The sequence below is a fragment of the Macadamia integrifolia genome, chromosome 2 (genome assembly GCF_013358625.1).
Source record: "Macadamia integrifolia cultivar HAES 741 chromosome 2, SCU_Mint_v3, whole genome shotgun sequence".
Taxonomy (NCBI): Eukaryota; Viridiplantae; Streptophyta; class Magnoliopsida; order Proteales; family Proteaceae; genus Macadamia; species Macadamia integrifolia.
The window spans coordinates 23,367,739-23,389,997 of NC_056558.1; the positions used below are offsets into that span (position 1 = coordinate 23,367,739).

At 41.0% G+C, this 22,259-nt stretch overlaps 1 protein-coding gene across 1 annotated transcript; it reads right to left on the minus strand.

The window, feature by feature from the left end:
- Window positions 1-1,704: 1,704 nt before the first annotated feature.
- Window positions 1,705-19,812, minus strand: LOC122071940 (putative methylesterase 14, chloroplastic). Its single transcript, XM_042636429.1, has 5 exons — window positions 18,865-19,812; window positions 17,190-17,429; window positions 16,944-17,087; window positions 14,707-14,841; window positions 1,705-2,311 (listed from the first exon to the last, which is right to left on the minus strand). Exons 1-5 carry the CDS (start codon window positions 19,120-19,122, stop codon window positions 2,039-2,041), a joined length of 1,050 nt encoding a protein of 349 aa, XP_042492363.1. The 5' UTR covers window positions 19,123-19,812; the 3' UTR covers window positions 1,705-2,038.
- Between the last annotated feature and the right edge of the window lie 2,447 nt (window positions 19,813-22,259).

The window sequence follows — 22,259 nt, forward strand, 5'->3', positions numbered from 1 at the left end:
TAAAAGTACCACCATTGAGAAGCCTATTTCAACCAATAATATGGATCTCTTGAGCCTACCGAGTCAATGATCTTCATTGTCTGATGAGAACTCTTCTACTTTCTTTTGGTTGATATTCACATGTACCTCCTCCGAAAGCTCATTCTTGAGGAATGTCATCTTGGCATTCATCTTATGTTGTTTGAGGTCAAAATGAGCGACGAAAGCCATGACCAATATAAAAGAGAACTTCCTTTAGCTGGCCTTGTATCTATCTATTTGTATTGAGATTCTATTTTGGTTTTATAGATCCCTTTTTTTTTTTTCGTGGTAAATTATAAACCCATTTACATCCTACAGTAGAAGCACCCATGGCCAATGCAAAATCTGAATAATTTTTTTTTGTTGGTAAGGGAAGCGGATAACAGTCAAGAGGTTCAAACTCAAGACCTCCTGGTGAACATGAACTTTTTGCACACTACAACTCACTAATTGCATCAGCCATTTATGTTTATATTGCCAATTTATATGTTTCTTATGCAAGTTTTGATCTAATGGAGTTAAAATGCAAATATTAATCACATTTTTTTTTTTTTGGTAAAGAATATTAATTGCATTTTAAGGTATAAGGTCTCTCGTCCAGTTTCTTTTTAAATATGAACTCCCTCAACAATTAAATTGTTAAAGAGCTGTAACTGGTCCCTCTCCTAGATACCATTAGTCTCTTGCCACGTATTATAACCACAAATTGTCTCCTACCGCATGTCACTATCTCTAGATGCCATATGTCTATCATCCCTATCATATGATATTGGTGAATCTTATGCTGACAATTGACATAGTTGTTACTAGCCAATGGTAGTGAGTCCAATCACCTAGTACTAGACAGACTATTCCCCAGACCTGATGCTGATCATAGTTAGACACAGATTAGTCTTTGATGATCGTTTGTGTCAACCAGCCTACGGTCCAACTAGGTCAGTGGTTCAACCGGAGATGCTGATCATGGTTAGATATAGATTAGTCTTTGGTATGCATTCCTGGAATGCTTTCTAAGTCGGATAATGTAAATTTGTCATTTCATCTTCTCAACCTCAACATCCTATGGGTCCCAGGCCACCCTACCTCCTGAAGATCTTAAACTCTAAATTGTGGTTAAAGAGAGTGAACAATACAATTATAATTTGAAGGCGTTTGAAATCGTATAGTGGACTTTTTGAAATTACGGTTGCATTTGATGTGATTTCTCGGAATGCATTATTGACCAAAGATGCATACCAAAGACAGCCTAGAACAGAGATGCATTCAAATAAGGGAAAGAGCAAAAGTAAAAATAAAAATTGATATCCAAAATAAATGGGAAATAATTCAGTAACCACAGCCAGTGAAATTTCTGAACATGAGGGAACATATATTTGACTGATACCTGATTGCTTTCATTCATTAACATATTTTTGATACCCCTTCTGGCCAGAATAACATAACATCAACATGAGAAATTTAACGAAAGGGATCATTTTTTTTTTTTTTTTTGCAATATATATATATATATATATATTGAGTGCGAGAACCATGTCCGCTTGCGTTCTCCCATGCCCAGACACATGGGGTGGGCTGTCGAGGGCAGGGGCACTGTTTCACAGCCCGCCTCATGTGTCTGGGCGTGGAGAATGCAAGCAGACAGGGTTCTGCCCATTTATTTGCATATAGTACTTAAGAAAGGGATTATCAAAAGGAAGGTAAATTAAGACAGTTCTCTGATAAGTAGAGTATTGATATAATGTCTATGGCCGTAATCCTATCTATATATTGTATAAATTAGCATTACCTCTCCAACATTAAGTAAACTAACTTAATCTTCCGCAGCCCTTCTTTCCTTCAACCACAACTTATGCTTTATTCCTAGAATTAACTCCAATTAAGATCCCCTCATTATGTCCAACCTGAATGCAGAGATCATACATGATTTCTGCTACCATCTTCAATTATACAAACTGGCCTCCCCTGAGCCACCTCGTCACATATCAAAGACAAATTCTGTTGTATTCAGTGATTTCAGCTACGGAATTTGGGCGATGTCGAGCAAGATTTTGTGTAGTGACTGTGGCTTTGAGAGGAATGGGCAATGATCACTGCCTTTGATCTTAAATACTCCTTCAGGTGGGTTATCCCTGACAAGCTTTTCCTGCACGTCTGGAGACAATGCATGATCCTCAAGTGTTTGTATGTAGAACCGCCTTGAAGAGCCATAATTATCAGGTGACAATGAGAGCTTCTCCATGATTGGTCCTAGAGGGATGGGTCTCATTGAAACAGTAGCCAATGCGATATCCTAGCATTCACCGGTTTCACAAACATATTCATGACACAATCAGTAAGGATCTCATACAGGGTAGCTAAATAACTAGCTCCTAAGGTACCACATTGGAGAACTGTGCAGGTTCCAACACCAGAAATGTCAAAAGCAGGGTTTTGAACTGTCATAATAATAACTAAAAATGTATTGAATGAAAACATAAAACGAATCTGGGATCTTTTAAGTTCTAAGCAACATCATCCTTTAGTATGGTAACCCTGAACTAACAAATCAGAACTCATTTAAGTTATTTGTCTCTAAGATATGAGTAAGGCAATAAATTCATTGGAAGTTTGAAACTGAAAATACCAGCAAGTCATAATATTTGGTTAATTGGTTTCACAGGACTTATCCAAGAAATACATTGCAGTACATTTTATAATCACCCAAAAGTGCAGATCATATATTCATGGTTATTTAGATGTGCAAAGCTCAATCAAGAAAGAGATTTCCTAGATTGAACCCATCAATTGGATTTATAACTCCAGGCAATTTACTGCAAATTTCTCATCTCATGTATGCAATTATTTAACAGAGTGAAGCTAGTATTTTCAATCTTCACTTCTCCAGTGATATAAATACGTGAAGGATAATTTAAACTGTCAAATAGGAAAACGGTTCAAGTAATTACAATAGGCAACCAGATTGGCCTTTGAATGCTCCAATACGGAGGTGATTTGATTCAGATTGAAGGAGCTAAAAAAGTGAAGGGTAGGCCTAAAATGATTCTAGGAAAAGTGACAAGGAAAGACATGCATATCTTAGGACTAATAACTAGTGTGGCTTTGAATGGAGCTGATTGGAAGAAAAGGATCCATGTAGCTGACCGCATTTAGTTGGTGTAAGGCTGACTGAGTAGTCAAGTCAGTATAGACTCTCCATCAAAGCCTGTGATCGGGGAGTTTTAGTTAGTGTTCGCTTTCTGTTTTTTATTCATTTTCTGTCCACGAATGTAGTAGTCCTTTGTGATTGGATTCTGACTCAGTTTAAGCACAACATTATAGAAATATATATAAGAGCACAGCCCCTTCACCTTATTGGTTCTGTGAATCAAACCATGCTCTTGTGGATTCAAGGGTAATTGCTCAGTGATTTCGAAGTGGTACTGCTGTGGATTCAGTAGTAAGAATCTGGTGGATTCCAGACCTTCAGTTTAGGTGGATTTCCTGAACTGGTTTCTATCTTATCTTCTCTGCTTCCCTCCTTCGAATTCAGGTCAGATTGTCTATACTTAATCACCTGTGATTTATTACTTTACCTTTTTCAATTCTCTGTCTGGTTGTTGATCAAAAGCTTGAAGACTAAACAAGGTTCTACCATAAATAAATTTCAGGTCGACTTTGTTGATTTGTAGTTCGTTCCTGTTTAGAAATCCAGGTACTAAACAATTTACAGTATCCTACTTCTATTCAAACTCCTCAAAATATGGTTTTCTGAAACTGATTTTTTCTCTGGTTCTGACTGTTTTTACTGTTTATTCATTAATATTAGTTCATTACCTGAATTCTGTTTTAATCCCTTCACCTGTGCATTGATTCCTCAATTTATCAAACCTTCTCAATTTATCAGCCTAGTTAAAATAGGATTCTTCAATTTGTGCAAATCTAACCATTGGATTTCGCTCAAACTTTTCTGGAATACTAAAACAACAAAACAACATCCAAAACCTTATCCCAACTAAATGGGAGTCAGATACATAGAGATTCCAAGCAAGGATGAGCACAAGGATCCATGCAAAAAGATTGACGGATTATGACTAATTATAATAAGTGCTGGCTGTCAACTTGATGCACCACTACAGATCAGCCATAGGCTTATAATGACAGACTATAATAAGATACCGGCTGTCTACCCAGCGTATTATATAGAACAGTCAAGCCAAAGCGTCCTGTAACTTCCCGGCCCCATTAACCTCGACATAATATTGTCCTCTTTGGCTCATGGGGCTCAAGGCTTTAAAACACATTATGCCATGTTAAGGAGGCTAAAGGCTATTAACTAGCCCAACAATCTCTCCCTACGTGATGTGGGACTAAAGTTTGCATACCTTCTCCAATCTTCCAAACCCCATGGTACTTGTTATATTCTTGGTTGGGACACCTCACTGATCTCCCAGGCAGATCTGGTACTTGCCGTATTCTTGGGTGTCACAATCTTTCCCCCTTTCGGCACAACATCCCCGTTATGGCCCCACATACTGTTGGGGTTTGCTCTGATGCCATTTGTAATGCCCTGACCCCATTAACCTCGGCACAATATTGTCCTTTTTGGCCCATGGGCCTCAAGGATTTAAAATGTGTTGTGTCATGTTAAGGAGACTAGAGGTCATTAACTAACCCAACAATCTCTCCCTAGGCGATGTGGAACTAAAGTCTGTACACGCACACTGATCTCCCAAACCCCCTGGTACTTGCCGTATTCTTGGTGGGGACACCTTTTCGATCCTGAACTTGCTATATTCTAGGGTGTCACACGTACTACATGCATTACGTCTACCACCAAGACAATCCATCACTCAACATACTTTTATGAAAAGAGGAATGAGATAATAAATTCTTGACAGCATCGCTAAGCACGAAAGTAATAACTCAACCACACAACTCCGCATTGAAAACTATGTAATCAACACACATCTCCGTATTGAAAACTAGATATGTAACACACAACTCCGCATTGAAAACTAGAAAAACAACCCACAACTCGTTAATCCATTCATGTATGCCACTAATTAGATGATGAGGCATTTGGCTACCTTAAGAGAGTCATAGCTACTCCCGTTGTTTACCAGCGCTTGGTTGAATTTCTTCACTTTGACATTCAGAGTACAGCAGAAATCACATTGCGTGAGCATCCACAAGGACCATCACAATACTTTGTTTTAATAAAACAATCGGATTCCCTTTGTCCTACCAGTTTTGATCGATTGTTCGATGCCCGGGGAAGGCCCCCGATGGGGCCGTTCCTAGTTCGTCCCCCATCTGGCACACGGTGACCCACTCTCGCCACGGAAGCAGCTCGACCAATCCGCCAACTACCAACGGGTTTGGGACTGGGACCCCCGTGCCCAGCCCTAAGAGCCAATCCTTTTCCCGAGGTTACAAATCCATTTTTCCGACTGCCACTTAGTAATTAAAGCTCTTGACCGAAGATTTAATCTGAATTGTTCGCTTTGAATTATAATATTTCTCCTAATCTGATCTGTTCCTTATTCTGGTGATTTTGGAATTTCCTGGGTTTTCTAAGCCCTAAATTATTGGTGACTAGAAACCCCATTATGAGGAGATATTATTGTCAAGGATGGAATTGCACATGGCTAGAAACAGAACGTGGACTGAGTAGATAGGGCTTGAATTAGATACTTTCGACAACTGGAAAGTAGGAGGAAGGTAGGGTGTGTTAGGGATATGTCCACACTCCTATAGTTGGTTTTGATGATAACAAACATATGAAGGTATGTCACAATTTTCCTTTAAGTATTGTTTTGTAGAGACTTCATATGAAAGATCGAATTTGGTGAATGAAACGAAGAAATGAAGATTGAAGTCATCAAATGAAGAGTATCAACAAGTTGGCATCAATGCTTGAAGAATATATCATAAGAATTTAAGCTTCAAGATGTCAAGACATGAAGCTTAAAGACATGGAATTGCAAACAAGAAAAAAAGAAGATAAAGTGCCAAAGAGTGAAAGGTTTAAGTGAAGAAAAAGACCACTAGGATAGATTGGTCATTTTTAATGTAATTTGTAACTTCCACATATATATATATATATGCACTCATCACATGCATGTGCATTGCATCATACTAGAATGACCATAGAGCATACCTTGACCAAGTATGGAAAGTCTCTTAAGTGGTGAAGAACATATTAGGAAAAATGTGTTCTAGTGAAATTCTGTGAAAACCACATTAACCTGATTCAAGGATATTTTAGGGAATCTTAAAATTAGTATAAGGAGATAAAACCTTCATAGAAGTTGTAGGAAATCGAGTCACGATTTCAACGCAACTGATTTTAGGTCATTCCGAGGTCAGATCAAAAAGATATGATCAAAACACTGACGACTGGTCAGTATGACAGCATTTTGTCAAAACACTGTCATGTTGATGGTCGACCGGCTGGAATCCATGGTCGACCGGAACTGTCCGAGACCATAGCCGGTCGACCGACAGAAAGTCTCGGTCGACCGGTAGAAAGTCCCAGTTGACCGGTGACTGCTTGGAAGTGCCCCAACGGCTATATTTTGCTTCAATGGCTCTTGGCGGTCGACCGGCTACCAATGGCGGTCGACCGGTGGACTCAAAATATGACCGTTTAAGTGAGATTTACTACCTAAAATGCTCTCCTAAGCTCACCTATAAATACCTCTAATATTACTCATTAATTAATAATTAATCTCAACTTTAGAGAAGCATTATTTAAGCATTAGAAGTGAGAATTGGTCTACACCATTTCTTGAGTTCAAGTTCTTTATTTTACATTCAAGAGGAACTCAAGACCATCTACAAGTCTTCATCTACATCTTGGCATTTACATTACAAACATCAAGAAGACTTCAAAAGGTGCATTCATTCTATTATCATTGTATATTTCATTTGCACCACACCGGAGGTAATCCTCTTTTATTCCACTTCTCCATTTTCTATTTTACATTAAGTCTAGACTGTACTTAGCTTGTGTAAGGACTCTCTCATCCTTAAGAGATTGTAAGGATCCTCTTATCCTTAAAAGAGTGTAAGGTGCCTCTCTACCTTAAAGGAGATTGTAAGGTGCATCTCTACCTGCAAAGGAGATTGTAAAAGTGCCTCTCTGCCTGTAAAGGGGATTTATAAGGATACTCTTATCCGTGAAAAAGATTGTAAAGGTTTTCTTCCCTACCTACCGTACTGAAAGGGAGAACTAGTGGAATACCTTACAAGAGGATTCTTGTAAGGAGTGGACTAGACTCGGATTGAGTCGAACCACTATAAATCTTGTGTTTTGTGGTTGTACTTGTTTTATTTACTCCGCATTATTTTAACTTACAGTCACACTTGTGACCTATTCATCGAAAAGAGTTAAATTCCACTAGTATAACCTATTCACCCCCCCTCTAGGTTGTTTCAAGGTGCTGTCGGAGAAAGGGCTAAGGCTGTCGGTGGGAATAAGAGGGTTACCTGCGGTAGGGGCCACCGGAGAAGGGGCATCAGAGGTCATTGTTGGTTACGGCATCAGGGTGAAAATTGATTCTCGGATCAGGTAATGTTAGATCTGAGGATTGGGTGGGAAGACAACTGGACTAATAAATCACTAATTGTTATTGATTCATACCCTAAAAAAAAAAGAAAAAGGGTTCTATTTAGAGTATTCTTCGTAGCCTACTTTCTAGTTGTCGAAAGTGTATCTAATTCAAGCCCTATCTACTCAGTCCACGTCCTATTTCTAGCCATGTGCAATTCCATCCTTGACAATAATATCTCCTCATAATGGGGTTTCTAGTCACTAATAGTTTAGGGCTCAGAAAACCCAGGAAATTTCAAAATCGCTAGAATAAGGAACAGATCAGATTAGGAGAAATATTATAATTCAAAGCGAACAATTCAGATTAAATCTTGGGTCAAGAGCTCTAATTACTAAGTGGCAGTCAGAAAAATGGATCTGTAACCTTGGAAAAAAGTGTATCTAATTCAAGCCCTATCTACTCAGTCCACGTCCTGTTTCTAGCCATGTGCAATTCCATCTGTGACCAAAAGTGACCTCTGATGCCCCTTCATTCTCCAGCGGCCCCTATCGCCAGTAACCCTCTTATTCCCACCGACAGCCTTAGCCCTCTCTCCGATGGCACCCTACCTTCCTCTCCTTCGTCTCCCTCATCCCAGCCCTTTCCTCTCGATCCTGACCTCCCTGAGAACCGCTCCTCGGTTTCGGTCGTCTCCAACTCTATTCCCTCCTCCAACCCACCCACTGCTAGCCATACCCTCTTCTACCTACATCTAGCTACCCTTTACTCCTCTCCCATTGGACTATGCCCGCCTGGTTTTTTGGACTCAGAAATTTCGAAATGAAAGAAATGCGTTGTGGGTACCTTTTTGGGAAGCCAACCTCCCTTCTCCATCATCAAGGCTTTGCTTATGAAACAGTGGAAACTAGTGTGCTCCTTGTCCATGTATATGCTAGACAATGGAACATTTATATTCAACTTTGATGCCGATTCCGACAAAGTAATGGCCTTCAATGGAGGACCTTGGTACTTTGGGAAGAAACCAATCTTCCTCCGACAATGGGACGTGCTTACCTCGTTCACCAGAACTGAACCCACCTCCATCCCACTGTGGGTTGTCTTCCCCCACCTCCCCCTCCATTTCTGGTGTATCAAAGGCCTCAGTCTTGTAGGTTCCCTCATCAGCAAACCCCTGTACTCAGATAAGCAAACTAAAGTGATAAATAGACTATCGTTCGCGAGAATCTGCATTGAAGTGCAAGCCGATCAAATCCTCCCAAACTCAAATCACTATTAGGGATGGTAATGACCATATGTTCACTTAGGAAGTTAGATATGACTAGATCCCCCCTTCCTGCTCATTCTGTAAGTGTTTTGGGCACAAAACCTCCCTATGTGATAAGCTCCCATCATCCGTTCAAGGAGCCTCTGAAGGCCAATCCAACCTCACCGGAAGAACACTACTCTCAAGACGGCAACTACAAGCTTCACTCCAAAAAAAAAAAATTAAAAAAAGAAATTGGTTATCTTCTCTGTCGGATTTTGATCCGGCATCTCTTCCGTTGAAAGAGCACACTGTGCGACCTCTAGTCCTTCGTCAACCCCTTTATCCACTGGTCTTAACCCTTTCTCGATACGAGAGAGGGCAGACCCCGATATGGCTCCTGATGGTGACCTCACTGACCTGCAAACCCCTGCTACTACCATTGTTCTTCCTTTTTGGGAACCTTCTCCTCCGGTCTGTCAGGCTGAGTCTAATTCAACCTCGGAACCCCTTCCCCATACCCTCAAATCCTCTCTTCCGCCTCTGTTGCCACGCCCATCTGTCGCTGGCCTCTCTGTGATGAACTTGCCCAAGAACCCTATCCCTTTTTCCACATCCTTCTCCCTCTTACCTTAACCAATTAACCTAACCCAACACTGAACCATTGTTTGTCCCACTGAACCAATTTCTTCCGGTTCATTTACTTAATCAATTCTCCAAATACCCGGTGGACCATCCCCTTTACCCTGGAAACTTATATAACCCGACCCATCCTTTTAAAAATCCTGCCCCATCCTTATCTCAACCCAACCCGCCCATCTCCTCTCCTCCTAACCTGATTCCCCCTTCCTCCCCGCCCATCACTGAAATCTCAGGTTCTGCTGTTGGTCACGGATGTGCCCTTACGCTGCCTCAACCTTCGTCTACAATTGGCTCCACTGTCACCATTGTAGCTGCAGGAACTTCCCCACGGCTGTCTCTTCTCAACCAATCGACACTGCCAGACTCCTGTTCTCACTCTGACGCCGCCCAAGCCTCCGCCGCTGCTCAAGCTTTCGCCTCTGCCTCTAGACAGATTGGAAGCTTGCCTGACTTTGATCCCTTGTTCGTTAATGGTCCCATAGATCACTCTTTGGCCTCGAAAGGCCCCTCGGTCCTCTCCTTCAACTCGAAAGTCTGCTCCACACCTCGGCTAGCCTCGGAAGGCCCCCACGCCCCCTGCTACAACCTTCAGGATAACTTGTTGGCCTTGGAAGGCCCATCTTCAATCTGCGACAAGCCTCTGGAATGCTCTAATCCTTTGGTTCCCAAAGGACAAGCTGCCTTCTCTCCTAGGCTGCTCCATTCGGCCTCCTCTTCTAGGAAGGCTCAGGCATCCTTAGGCCCTCCCTACTCCTCAGGGCCTCAAAATGATAGACCAAGCCCTTGTCAATGCCCCCCAGAAAAGCTTCATCAGCAATTCAAAGCTGAATAGATCAGAATCAGCCCTTTGCCTTTTGAAGAAATTCCTTGTGACTTCTGAATAGCTCTTCTCAAACCACTTTGGCTAGTCCTCTGATTTCGGCTCCTTCAGCCAGCCAAATCACCCCTATTCCAAAAAACAGCCATCAGCCTAACTCCATCCCAAAAACCCCCACCAGACCTCCACCTTCAACACCACCCAAAAAAAGATCACCAAAAAAACCTCCTTAACTTCAACCAAAACCACCACTAACACCACGCTTCCTCTATTATTGGTTCCAGCTGCCGGCCACCATCTATCTCTGGCCCCATCATCCCAAATACCCCCCGCAGCTTGTCCAAGCATCTGTTGCCCTCCTCCCCAGGTTCTTAATGATTCCTTAGAATATATGGAACGTTCGAGGTCTTAACTCCTCAGCTAAGCAAGCTAAAATCAGAACCCGTTTGCGCTCCTCGAAATCCAATCTCTGTTGTCTCCTGGAAACCCGGGTCTTGTAGGCCAATGCCTATAGGATTGCCTCTTCGATTGCTCCCTCATGGTCCTTACATTCCAGTTACCTTCATAGTCCAAATGGTAGGATTTGGATCCTCTGGGATCCCTTATTCCTATCCATCTCTTCCATTTTCTCCTCTGCCCAAGTCACCTATATCTCCATCTCTCATAACTCTTGACCCTTCATCTGCTTTCTCTCCATTGTCTATGCTCATAATAGAGCTCCCCTCAGGCTCCCTCTCTGGTCTGACCTGACTTCTCTTGCCCCTTCTATGAGCTCCAAGCCTTGTGGTATTGCTGGAGACTTCAATGTCATCCGGTACAACCATAAAAAACACAGGGGAAACCCCATTGATTCTCAGGTTGTTAATTCTTTCAATGATTGCATTGATGATCTCAACCTCACCGACCTCCGGTGATCGGGCGTCAAACTTACTTGGCATAACAGAAGATCTGGCACTCGTAGAGTGGCTTGTAAGCTTGACAGGACCCTGGTTAATGAAGCATGGTTAGATGCTTTTCCCTCCTCTTATGCCTGCTTTGGCCTTCCGGGATCTCGGACCACAACCCCATCTCTATCCATGTCCTCCCCTTTCGCTCCTTTGGTCCTAAACCTTTCAAATTCTTTGACATGTGGATCGCCCACCCCGATTTTCAGCCTCTGGTCTAGTGTGCCTAGAACATACCCACCCCCCGCTCTTTGTCCCCCCTCCTTGCTTTTGCTAAAAAGCTTAAGAATGTTAAATCCACCTTAAAGCTCTGGAACTCCTCCACCTTTGGGAATATCTCAACTCAGGTTTCTGTGGGTCGGGAACTTCTCCTCTCCATTCAGTCCAGGCTTCAGCTTGATCTCCTCAACCCCATCCTGGCTGAGGAAGAAAAAGTAGCTTCAGCCAACCTTTCCTTGCTCCTGGTTTAAAGAAGAAAGCTTTCTTCGTCAGAAATCCCGCATCAAATGGCTTGAATTAGGTGACTCCAACTCGGCCTATTTCCATCGCTCTCTTAAAGTGAGAAATAATCCCAACACCATTCCTAAGCTCATCTCCTCCTCTGGGATTGAGCTCTTCTCCCCAGATCTCATCAAGTCTGAGGCAGTCTCTCACTTCCAAAGGCTTTTCAACTCTCCTCCCCCCTTCCCCCTCCATCCCCTCCAACCTCCTCAACAAGTTTATCCCCGATGATCTTCTTCCCTTCCTTTAGTCCATCCCTAGTGAGGAAGAAATTCACTCGGCCATTCTCTCCCATAAGGCTAACAAGGCCCCTGAACCCGATGGCTTCAGTATGGGCTTCTTCTCTGCCTGTTGGAATATCATTCGTGATGATCTCATCCTAAAGGTGCATAATTTTTTCTACAACCCTAACCAATCACACATTCCTTTATCTTATCCCCAAAAAGGAGGGTGCGGCTTCCATAAGACTTTAGACCCATTTCTCTCTGTAACCTCCTTTACAAGTTCATTGCTAAAATCCTAGCCAACAGGATCCAAAAAGTCATTGACTCTCTTGTCAAGCCAAATCAATCTGCTTTCGTCGCCGGCAGAAGCATCTCGGATAATATTATCCTCTGTCATGAGATTGTCTGAGGCTTTGACCGCAAGTCTCACTCTCCGGCTGCCCTCCTTAAGATTGACATTCACAAAGCATTTGACATGATTAGTTAGGACTTCGTTTCCAATGTCCTGCTTCAATTGTCCTTCTCGGCCTCTTTTGTTCACTGGATCCGCTCTTGCATCTCCGCCCTTGCTTCTCCGTCCTAGTGAATGGAAGCCTTGCTGGATATTTCCCCTCGAGACATGGAATCCATCAAGGATGCCCTCTCTCTCCTCTTCTCTTCTCCATCTCCTTGGAAATTCTTTCCCATTCCATTCAATCTACCATCAACCTCCATCTTATTTCCCCCATCCCAAAATGCCATCGACCTCCATCTTATTTCCCCCATCCCAAAATGCAAATCCCTCCTCCTTTCGCATTTGGCTTTTGCAGATGACATTATGATCTTCTCCAAAGTTGATCCCCTATCCATCTCCAATATCATGTCCATCCTTCATTCCTTTGAATCCCTTTCGGGGCTCAAAATCAATCCCCTCAAATCTAATATCTTCCTCTTAGGTGTCGCTCATGAGGTTCAGGCCTCTATTTCTGACACCTCTGGTATCCCGTTGGGTTCCTTGCCTATTAGATATTTGATCCTCCTGCTCATTACCACTAGGCTTTCCTCTCATCATTGTGCCCCTCTACTTGACCATCTTAGGAAAAAGCCCCAGCTTTGGAAGGGGAAACTTCTATCTTTTGCTGGCCGCTTAACCTTGATTAGATCAGTCCTCCAATCCTTGTATCTGTACTGGTCCGGTACCTTCGTCTCCCTTCCTCTGTCATCAAGTATTTTGAGGGTATTCTCTGCTCCTTCCTTTGGAAAGGCTCGGACTCTTCCTAATTCCTCAGGCCTCTCAGTTGGAAGAAGTTTTGCCTTCCTAAAACTGAAGGAGGGTTAAAAATTAAGAGAATCAAAGATGTCAATTCTATGGGAGTCCTCAAGCTCATCTGGAAAATTGTCTCCAAGCAGAAAAGCATTTGGGTTGACTAGATCCACTCTGGTTTACTCAAGCACAACTCTCTCTGGACTGCCCCTTTCTGTGGAAGGACACCTGGCATCCATCGGGCATTCTTGCCCATTTGGTTTCTCCCAGAATCATATACTCCTCCGGCCTTCATGCTAAGGCTATGGTATCCTCGATTCTTTCTCCCTAGGATTGGTTGCCTTCAAACTCTCACCCTCCTCTTCTAGATCTTTGGTCTTTCCTCCCCCCGACATAGGGGAAGAAAAGACCACTACATTTGGCTTCCCTCTTCCAATGGGTTATTCTCTTCTGCCTCTGCTTGGTCCTTTATCCGGTCCCCTTCCCCTTCGGTTTCCTGGCATAAACTAGTCTGGTTTAAAGGTCATATCCCCGGCTAAAGTTTCACTCTTTGGCGCTGCCTGTCCAATTGTCTTCCCACCCAATCCTTCCTCCTTCACCTCCACATCCCCCCTAATCCTTCCTGCTGCCTATGCCCCTCAGGCATTGAGGATACCCCCCATCTCTTCTTCTCTTGCCCCTTATCCTACCAAGTCTAGAAATCTGTCCTTTCCAAGTGCTAGCCTTCTAGAAGATCCATTCTCCCTTTTGACAGAGAATGTATTTGGGTTGATATGTCTTTCTCTGGTTCGACCATTTGTGATACTATTGGTAAATTAGATTTTGTGCTACAATAAACCATCTCTGGATGGAGCGCAACATCCGTAGATGGACCGCCAAATCTCGTTCCCCGGACAAGATTTGGAAAGCTATCTCCTTTGATGTCGTTTCCAAAGCCTAGGCTCTCCTCACTAGGCTTCTTGTCTCCCCCAGAAACTCCCACCATCATTTCTTCTTGGAACCTTCAAGTTGCCGTTACCCAGCTCCCCCAGCACCACCAACACCCGCAGCACCCACAACACCCTTAGCACTCTCAGCACACCCAGCATCACCAGCACCCGCAGCCCCCCTGATTACATGTGGCCCGCCGCCCCCATCCTCCATCCCTCCTCTCTCTCTCCCTCTTTTATTGGTTTGTGATGGATTTGTTTTAGTTTGGTTTTGCTCCCCTTAGGTTGGCTTCTCCTTGTTGGCTTAAGCCTCCCTCCCCCCCCCTTTTTCTCTTGTATATTCTTCCTCTCTTGTAATGAATTATTTATTCATCTTAAAGAAAAAAAAAACAATTAGTGATTATAAAGTAATTTAAAATTGAGAGTTATTTCCATAGTTATTAACGGACAAATTTTGATTGGGAAATTCATATCCATAATCGAAGCATTAAATTGGAACTAAGCGATCTCAGGCTATTCAGAGAAAGACAATATTTTAGTGATAAGTAATTTTAAAAAGAGGCCAGCAGGACAAATTCCAGTAATTAATTCTGAAAATGCAACATACCTTATCAGGACTCTGGTTGAAATAAAATCCCTTAGTCTGCTGCTTCGCAAGCATAAGACTCGTAGGAGGTTTGTCTTTACCATCACCATAAGTCAAAAGTTGCGATTCTTGCATAAAACTCTCGACAGACCCTAGCTGCAGACAGATATCTAAGCTGTAAGAATACACAGAGCATTGAATAACCCCATAATAAAAATAGAAGCCAACTAGAAGGATTGGATGTTCACTACAATTGAACAAATCATAGGCCCATTTAGCTAGTGAAACCTCATTATACGTCCCTTACCACTTGTGATTGCTCTTTCAAAAAATTTTATTTGACGACCACAGGGTTAGGGCAGAACAAACAGGCTAATCTCATACTTGCCTGGCATATTGTGCATTCAAGGTGGCATTTGAAATTCACACTGGATTATTTTCATTGGAAATGATTGCTGCTGTGATTATTTGATCAGTATGCATGCTGCCCTTAGTTATACTCAGCTGATACATTGTGACCTCAGTACAACTACATATACTTTAACCATTGAAGGATGAAATTTCTGTCTTCTGAAGCAAGAGATGAAAAGTGCATTTCGAATCGGTTAACCTGTTTGACCAGTTTGGTCAGATCAAAGGCTAGCACAAAATTTTAAACCAACTGGAAAGTTGTCAGGTTCCCAGTTTCTTGTCTGCCAAGCGTTGCTTTTAAGCACTCGAATCTTTCATCCTACTGCTGGTCATGCAAGTATACTCAACCACACATGAATTCCTCCAGCCTCCAGGTATGGTCTGCTACTAGTAAGATATGATTTTTCTTTTCAATTTCAAATTGTAGCTGCCCCATCAGCCAGTTTCATAATTTCTTCTGTTTCTATTGGCAAGTAATTTGTCCTATCTGTAGATCTGTTTCTCTTGGCAAGCCATTTGTCTAATCTGTAGATCTAAGTGAATGTATAACTTATATTACTAATCTCATTACTGGAAATAGAAGGTTTTGTTCCCTCTTTCTATTTTCACATGATTCATATGCACCCTTCAATCCTCAATTTTACCAATATAACTCAGCTGGTCCATGATTCTGGCCTATGACTGGTAAAATGACTGATTCAGACTGGTAAGCTCCAATAGTCCTTTGCCTTAACCAGGAAAACTGTGGACTTTGTTCTCTTTGACAAACACTGTACAACTAGGGATTAAGGTGGTGTCCAGTTTTAGCAATATCCTTGGCTATGTTCTACCAACAAAATTCTCTAAATGGGTAAGACTAAACCAATCAATGGATTTTATTTTTCCAACCATACTAGGGCTGACCAGAAGACAAAGGCATTAAAGAGTGAATTTGCTATCACCCAATACATTGTATCTCCGGTCAGACGCAGCAGAAATGTAAATTTAGCACTTTAGCACCACTGTATTCTTAAAGCGTTTGGGATAAGGTCGAATAGCTATAAATTTTGCCCTGATAACTGTCAGATTAGGGTGAATCAACCACAACCTACCAAAATACCAAAGGGTAAATCAACCACAATATAGTGCACCTGACATGACATAGATGGTTCATTTGACTTCGGCCATTTCCTCACATTAAATGTCTGGCTTGAACTATTTTTCTCTAATACCTGAGAAACTCAACCAAGTGGTACACATGCTTGGGTGACAACTCATAACATTATTTTTGGCCAATTTCAACAATTTTATTTTGCTTTTAGAACCGTAGGAGTAGGACTTATTCAGCCACTAAAGAGCAGTCTCAGGATCACTCAATTAGTGCATGTTAGCCTCATCCAATGCCTCTAGTCATCCTGCAATTTTCAGTTGAGCACGGAAATGCTCCAATGCCTTATATGAGTCAATAAACTTGCTTCTCTGAGCATTAAAGGAAGGGGGGGGGGGGGGGGGGGGGAGGCCAAATTTGATATGATTTAACCAACCTCAGTGACTTCTTAAGCTTCACGATGCATATGTAGAATGCACCATTTCTTATTATGCAGAATAATTCACCCAACCCATTGCCAATATTAGTTTCTTTTAGTATTAATTAAAATTTGGGTCCAGTAGGGGTACCTATGATCTAATTTTACTCTCTTTTTTTTTTTGACATTACATGTTCTTCCTCAACAGACGTGCTTTGGACTCAATATAGTAGGGTGACTTCTACTACTTTGGGCCAAATCACATACCTTAGTACTAATCAAATTGAAAATCTTGACTACCAAAGAGATTATTTTCACTCATAATCAACATGAATTACACACCTTTTCGGCAAAAACATTGAAAGGCCTCTGGCCGTCTGCCACCATTGTACCACATAGGAAAATGGCTTTTGAAATCTTCTTTGGATAACACTCCAAAGCATAAGAGATGCTTGCACCTCCACAACTGTGGCCGACTAAAATTACCTGTATATAAACTACACAAATCACAATATGCTCCTCAAATAATTGCAAGTACAGTAATTAGAAGAGGCATGGTAAATCATGGAAATCACATGTGTCCCCAACCTGTTCTTCCTCAGGCAGGTTATGTAGATAATCAATCAAGGGCTTCGCATAGTCTGCCAGAGTTTTTACACTGTTTGGATCCGTCTGGTCAATCCCCGATCCCATGAGATCTAAGGCAATTGGAAGCAATCCTACTTCTTCCAATAAAGCAATATTCTTGTACCAACACCATGCTCCAAATCCTGCTCCATGAACTAGAACAATTTTTTTTGTTTTGAGATGCTCCACAAATTCTGGTACCTGCACATGATGTATATTTCCAAATCTCAGTTACATAGTTACCAGTTGCTTTTATTTTATTTAAAAGGAAAGAAAAATAAGTGACATGATGGAGTAACTGACATAATGGTAAGTTACTAAGCTCCGCCCTCCCCGCCCCTTTTTCAGTATGAACTTCAAATAATGTTTCACAGTTCAGTGGATCCAGCCTCTTATCGGCTGCATTGGATCAGGGATTCAGGATGAGGCCTATCCGTTCCAATTATCTACTGCAGATTGCACCCATTTACAAGGAATCTTCAAATATTTAAAGGAATACAAAGTTTCTCTGAATAAAAAAATATGGCATCACTGAGTTATCGATTGATTTAATAGTAAAGAGAACTTTCTAAGAAACTTAAATTTATGTTGTTTCTCCCTTTCGATTAAGCTGCAAAATTGGGTAAAGCAATAAACTCATTCAAGACTTAATATAAAAAAGAATGTAGCATCCATGGCCGGTGTTTCGTGTAGTTGATAGAATGAAATGGTTTTCCACCATTACTAGTATGCTGGTCCCACGTCAGGAATTTCATGACTCCTGGATTCCTTGGGAACAATAAACAGAAAAACTTCTCTCCTACTTGCTACAAATGCATCCACATTCCTTCCCAAAAGTTTATTGCATATTCCTTCCCAAAAGTTCATTGCAACTACAATCAGAAACTACCAATGGGCAAAATGCCGAAACAACTGCAATCATCTATCTTTATCCCTACTCCAACCCAATCAGTCTCTGGTTAGAACATTAAACCAATTTCTCTCCCTTGTTTGCCATTCCATCGAACCAAAAATCAAGTGCCTAATCCAAATTCTCAAAAGTAGCTTGAGTTGGTTAACTAGATCTCCAAAAACAAGGTCAACAACGGCTCACATCTCTAATTGTGAAGGAGTACATCCGATGAATGGACCTACGACTTGTACCCTTGGAAGCTCTTATAAATGGGATTGGATTTCTCTTGATGAGATTTGACTTTCTTCGCTAACTATTGTACTAATCCTAAAGCTTCAAATTATGTCTTTCTGGATGTTTTGTAGGGAAATGTTTAGCAGACAGGTCCAAAACCATCATAATGCACTATCTGAACCAAAAAGCAGAATGCTTTCTCAGTGCTTTCCCAGATGCTCTTTTAAGCTTTGACACAAACAGTGGAAGTCTTCTTTTCCTTTTCTCCTCTACTTTCTTCTTTCCACCAACACTCAAAAGTAGGACCGATCAAAAGAAATCTTCTCCCACTTGCCTACTGATTATTGTTGTTTCCATATTTAGTTAAGAATTTCGCTCTCAAAGTTTTCTAGATTTGGGGCTCATTTCAATATAACTCAGCATTAAAGTCCACTGTTAATCAAAAACATCAAAATTACTTTGCAAGCAACCAAACAACAAGAAGGGATTCAGTTTCAATTTCAAACCAACCTGTTTTCCATTGGAGAGTGGATCAGAGACCATCTTCCTTGTAGACCCAAAACGCGCACTTGTAGACCCAATTCTCCTTGACATTGATCCCTCGAACCTCTGTGACAACTGGTGCTGATGAAGTGCCATAGACAAGGCTTGTCTGTGCAAGAGCTCCTCTTCGGCTGCCATTTTCCGCTGAGATCTCCCATGCCTCTTGCTTTTCGACCCCACATCCTTCCCATCCTTCTTCTTCAAGGAAATAAACTTGTTACCCATTTAGAACAGTTGAAACCCAACAAAACCCACGAACCACTCGGCCTATTTCGCAGGAAAAAATGCCAGAACTAAGAAAATTCACAGCAGAGGAGCACGGGCAACGAGGTTATATAGAAAACCCAGATGTGATTTAGCATTCTCTAGCGTGCAGTGACAAAATTTCGGGTGAGAGTGACTGTCGAGAAAAGGGATTTGGGTTCAACAAAAAACAGAGCTTGAATCAATCTTGCGGCAGAAACCGATCTAGGACAAACTCATCTAAAACTGATACAAATCAAAGTATCTTTTTCATGCAAATAAACTTGTTATCCATCATCGAACAATTGAAATAATAATACCCACGAACAACTCGAACTATTTTCCCAAAAAAACAACAAAAAATAAGTAATTTTGCAGCAAGGGAGCAGGGAAACGAGACTAAAGAAGACCCAGACAGGATTTCACATTCTTTAGTGTAAAGAAATAAATATATGGTCAGATTGGTTGATCTTGAACCTGATTTGACACTGAAAGCGATCTAAAACACTCATCTGAAATGGGTGCAAATTAAAAGCTCTTAGCTTAAACGGTACAGAGCTTTCAATGCTCTCTAATTGCGTGACTTTGACTCTTCTGTCCCTTCAACTTCAACTTGGACTGGTTTGGAGACTCTGGTGGGAATTTTCTCCTTTCCTTGCTTTGGCTGTTACGTTTGAAATGAGCAACTGTCAAGCCTTGTCAGAAGGTGATTGCTATACTGCGCAGAGCGAGTCGCGTACGTTAGAGTTACTCTAGGGGTTTGTACTAAATGGCTTTTCCAAGCTTGGCTATCTTGAGCCACTATAACTGTCGGATATGTCACGTTAAAGAGACCCTAGGTGCTGTCTGTTGCGTAAGGGCCTGTTTGGTTGCTTACTAAAAGTTAAATGGGTGAATGAAGTTATTGAACCATCAAATCATAAATATGTTATAAAAGCCACAACGGTGTTCTGAAAATCATATGGGGAAATTAATGCTCTCATTGCGGTTCTTGCATCAACATGGGACCAATAAAAGGGTCCACATAGGCATCAACAGCGGTAGGTTCATCAGAAATGGATCCTCTTCAGCCCCTGACGTAGTAAAGGTATTAATGATGATTTTGTGTCACTCTCTCTCCTATTTTAAGTCTGCCTCTCTCTTCAATAGCCCCTGGTTGCCAAAAAAAAAAATGCCCCCTCTGCTACACCAAGGAGTGAGACGGAGGATTTAAATTCAGGTTTATTGTGTTTCATAGGGGTGGGGGTGTCATTTTGCCCCCTTGTATTTGGTGCAAAGTCACGATAAGAGAGTGTTCAATGTTATATTCCTTAATCAATATTTATAAAGTATACCATCAACAATACCTTTTTATTGTTACCTAGTACCGAAAGCAAAACCATCTGAATGCCTCAGCCTCTCTTGATTGTGGTTGAAATAAAAACAATTGCAACATCATCCAAATGTTTGTGTGGGATCACATCGTTTATTATGTGAAGGATATAAAGGAATTTGTACAAAATAGTGTATCAATCTTTTTCTTTTTAATAAATTATGAAAGTTGACAGTTCACATGATTCACATTTTTTCATGGGGAAACTCTCTCACCTTACACTATTCTTTGTAAACCGTATACAAAACTTTGGCTCTACTTTATAATTAATTTTAAAATTTTCTTTCTCATAAAAAATAAAAAAATAACTAAATAACTCTCCCACATTAAAAAATATATATATCATTTGGACCACCTACCTATTTAAGTTGGCTTAATTAGTGGCGCATTCAATAGTGCCAAATGGACAGCCACTAATCATGTTTTACGGTCTTTTTAGTGGAGTTTATTGTAAGCAATTCGACTCTTACTTAGAAAAGAATGACTTTTAGTCACAAACAAAAAATGGTTTGGTTACAATTTGGGAGTTAGAAAGATAAGTGATAATTAAGAAAGATAAGTGATAATTAAGGAACAAAACAAAAAAAATAAAAAATATAGAAAATAGGAAGTTACCCGATAGTATTATGTACACATAGAAACATGAGAAAGCGAAATCAGATTATTAAAAGACTTCCATACCCCAACTCACTTCCAGATGTGTTTGAACATACGTAACTCTATCAGGTACCATTTTTGTGTTTGGACATAACCCAACACTATCTGGTAGCATTCTTTCTAAAAAATAAAAAAAAAGGGATTTGATCTAATGATTTATCTTTATGACAAAGATTCCCTTCCCATTTAATGATGCTAAGGGTGGAGGGAAGTGGCAAAATAGATCTGAGATTGGATGGATAAAAGGGGGTGGAAAGGAGGCTATTGTTGGCCATCCCGATCGTACACAAAGTAAGAGGGAAGGAGATATGTTATCACCCGACACCATTGAATGTTGCCGGAAAAAAAGGAGAGAGATGTGGAAGGGCTTAAGGGGAGTCCTTAGGCCCTCTTTGGTATTATTTTTTTATTTTTTATTTTTAACCTATTTAACAAAAATCATTGGTGAAAATCATTTTTGATAAGAAACTAAAAACTGTTTGGTAACTATCAAACAAATAGTTTGTAGAATAAGAAATAGGTTTTGTATGCCTATGGGCATAATGATTTTCATAACTTTAATAATTACATAAAAAAAAAAAAAAAAAAAAACTATATCCAAAAGTGTGGCAACTGCAACCATACACAAGATGGGTGAAATGATTGCCTTACCCCAATAAAATGTAGAAATCCCACCTAATTGATGCTTTGACATGCATTGCCATTGGTTGGTCATCCTTGAAGTAGTGAGAATCTCATTTTCCATTCTCAATAAGAGAAATATGGATCTTGAAAATTAAAACGATACCAAAAAGAATGGGTTCTTCACCAGAATTAATAATCCTAGTTAGTCTCAAATTTATTCATATATTCTTTCATTTTATTTATTTATTTATTTTGGGTGGGGGGGTGGGGGAGAGAGAGAGAATGAAACTTTCTTTAAAAGGAGAAAGATCACTCAGTGAAACGCCGTGCATCGACAAGAGACCTATTTACAATAAAAGGGAATGGATTAATCCACCAAACTCGGGAAAGTTTCAGCCTATTGGCACCCCAGGCCAAGAAGTCCGCAAGGGAGTTAAATTTCCTGACAATAAACCTGAAAACACAA

Excerpts from the sequence above, each read along its gene's own strand:
- LOC122071940 (XM_042636429.1), bottom strand. The coding sequence starts at position 19,122 with ATGGGTAACAAGTTTATTTCCTTGAAGAAGAAGGATGGGAAGGATGTG. Across the intron at positions 14,842-16,943 it reads TCAATGTTTTTGCCGAAAAG|CTAGGGTCTGTCGAGAGTTT; the intron begins GTGTGTAATTCA and ends ATCTGTCTGCAG. Across the intron at positions 2,312-14,706 it reads TCAACCAGAGTCCTGATAAG|GATATCGCATTGGCTACTGT; the intron begins GTATGTTGCATT and ends GGTGAATGCTAG.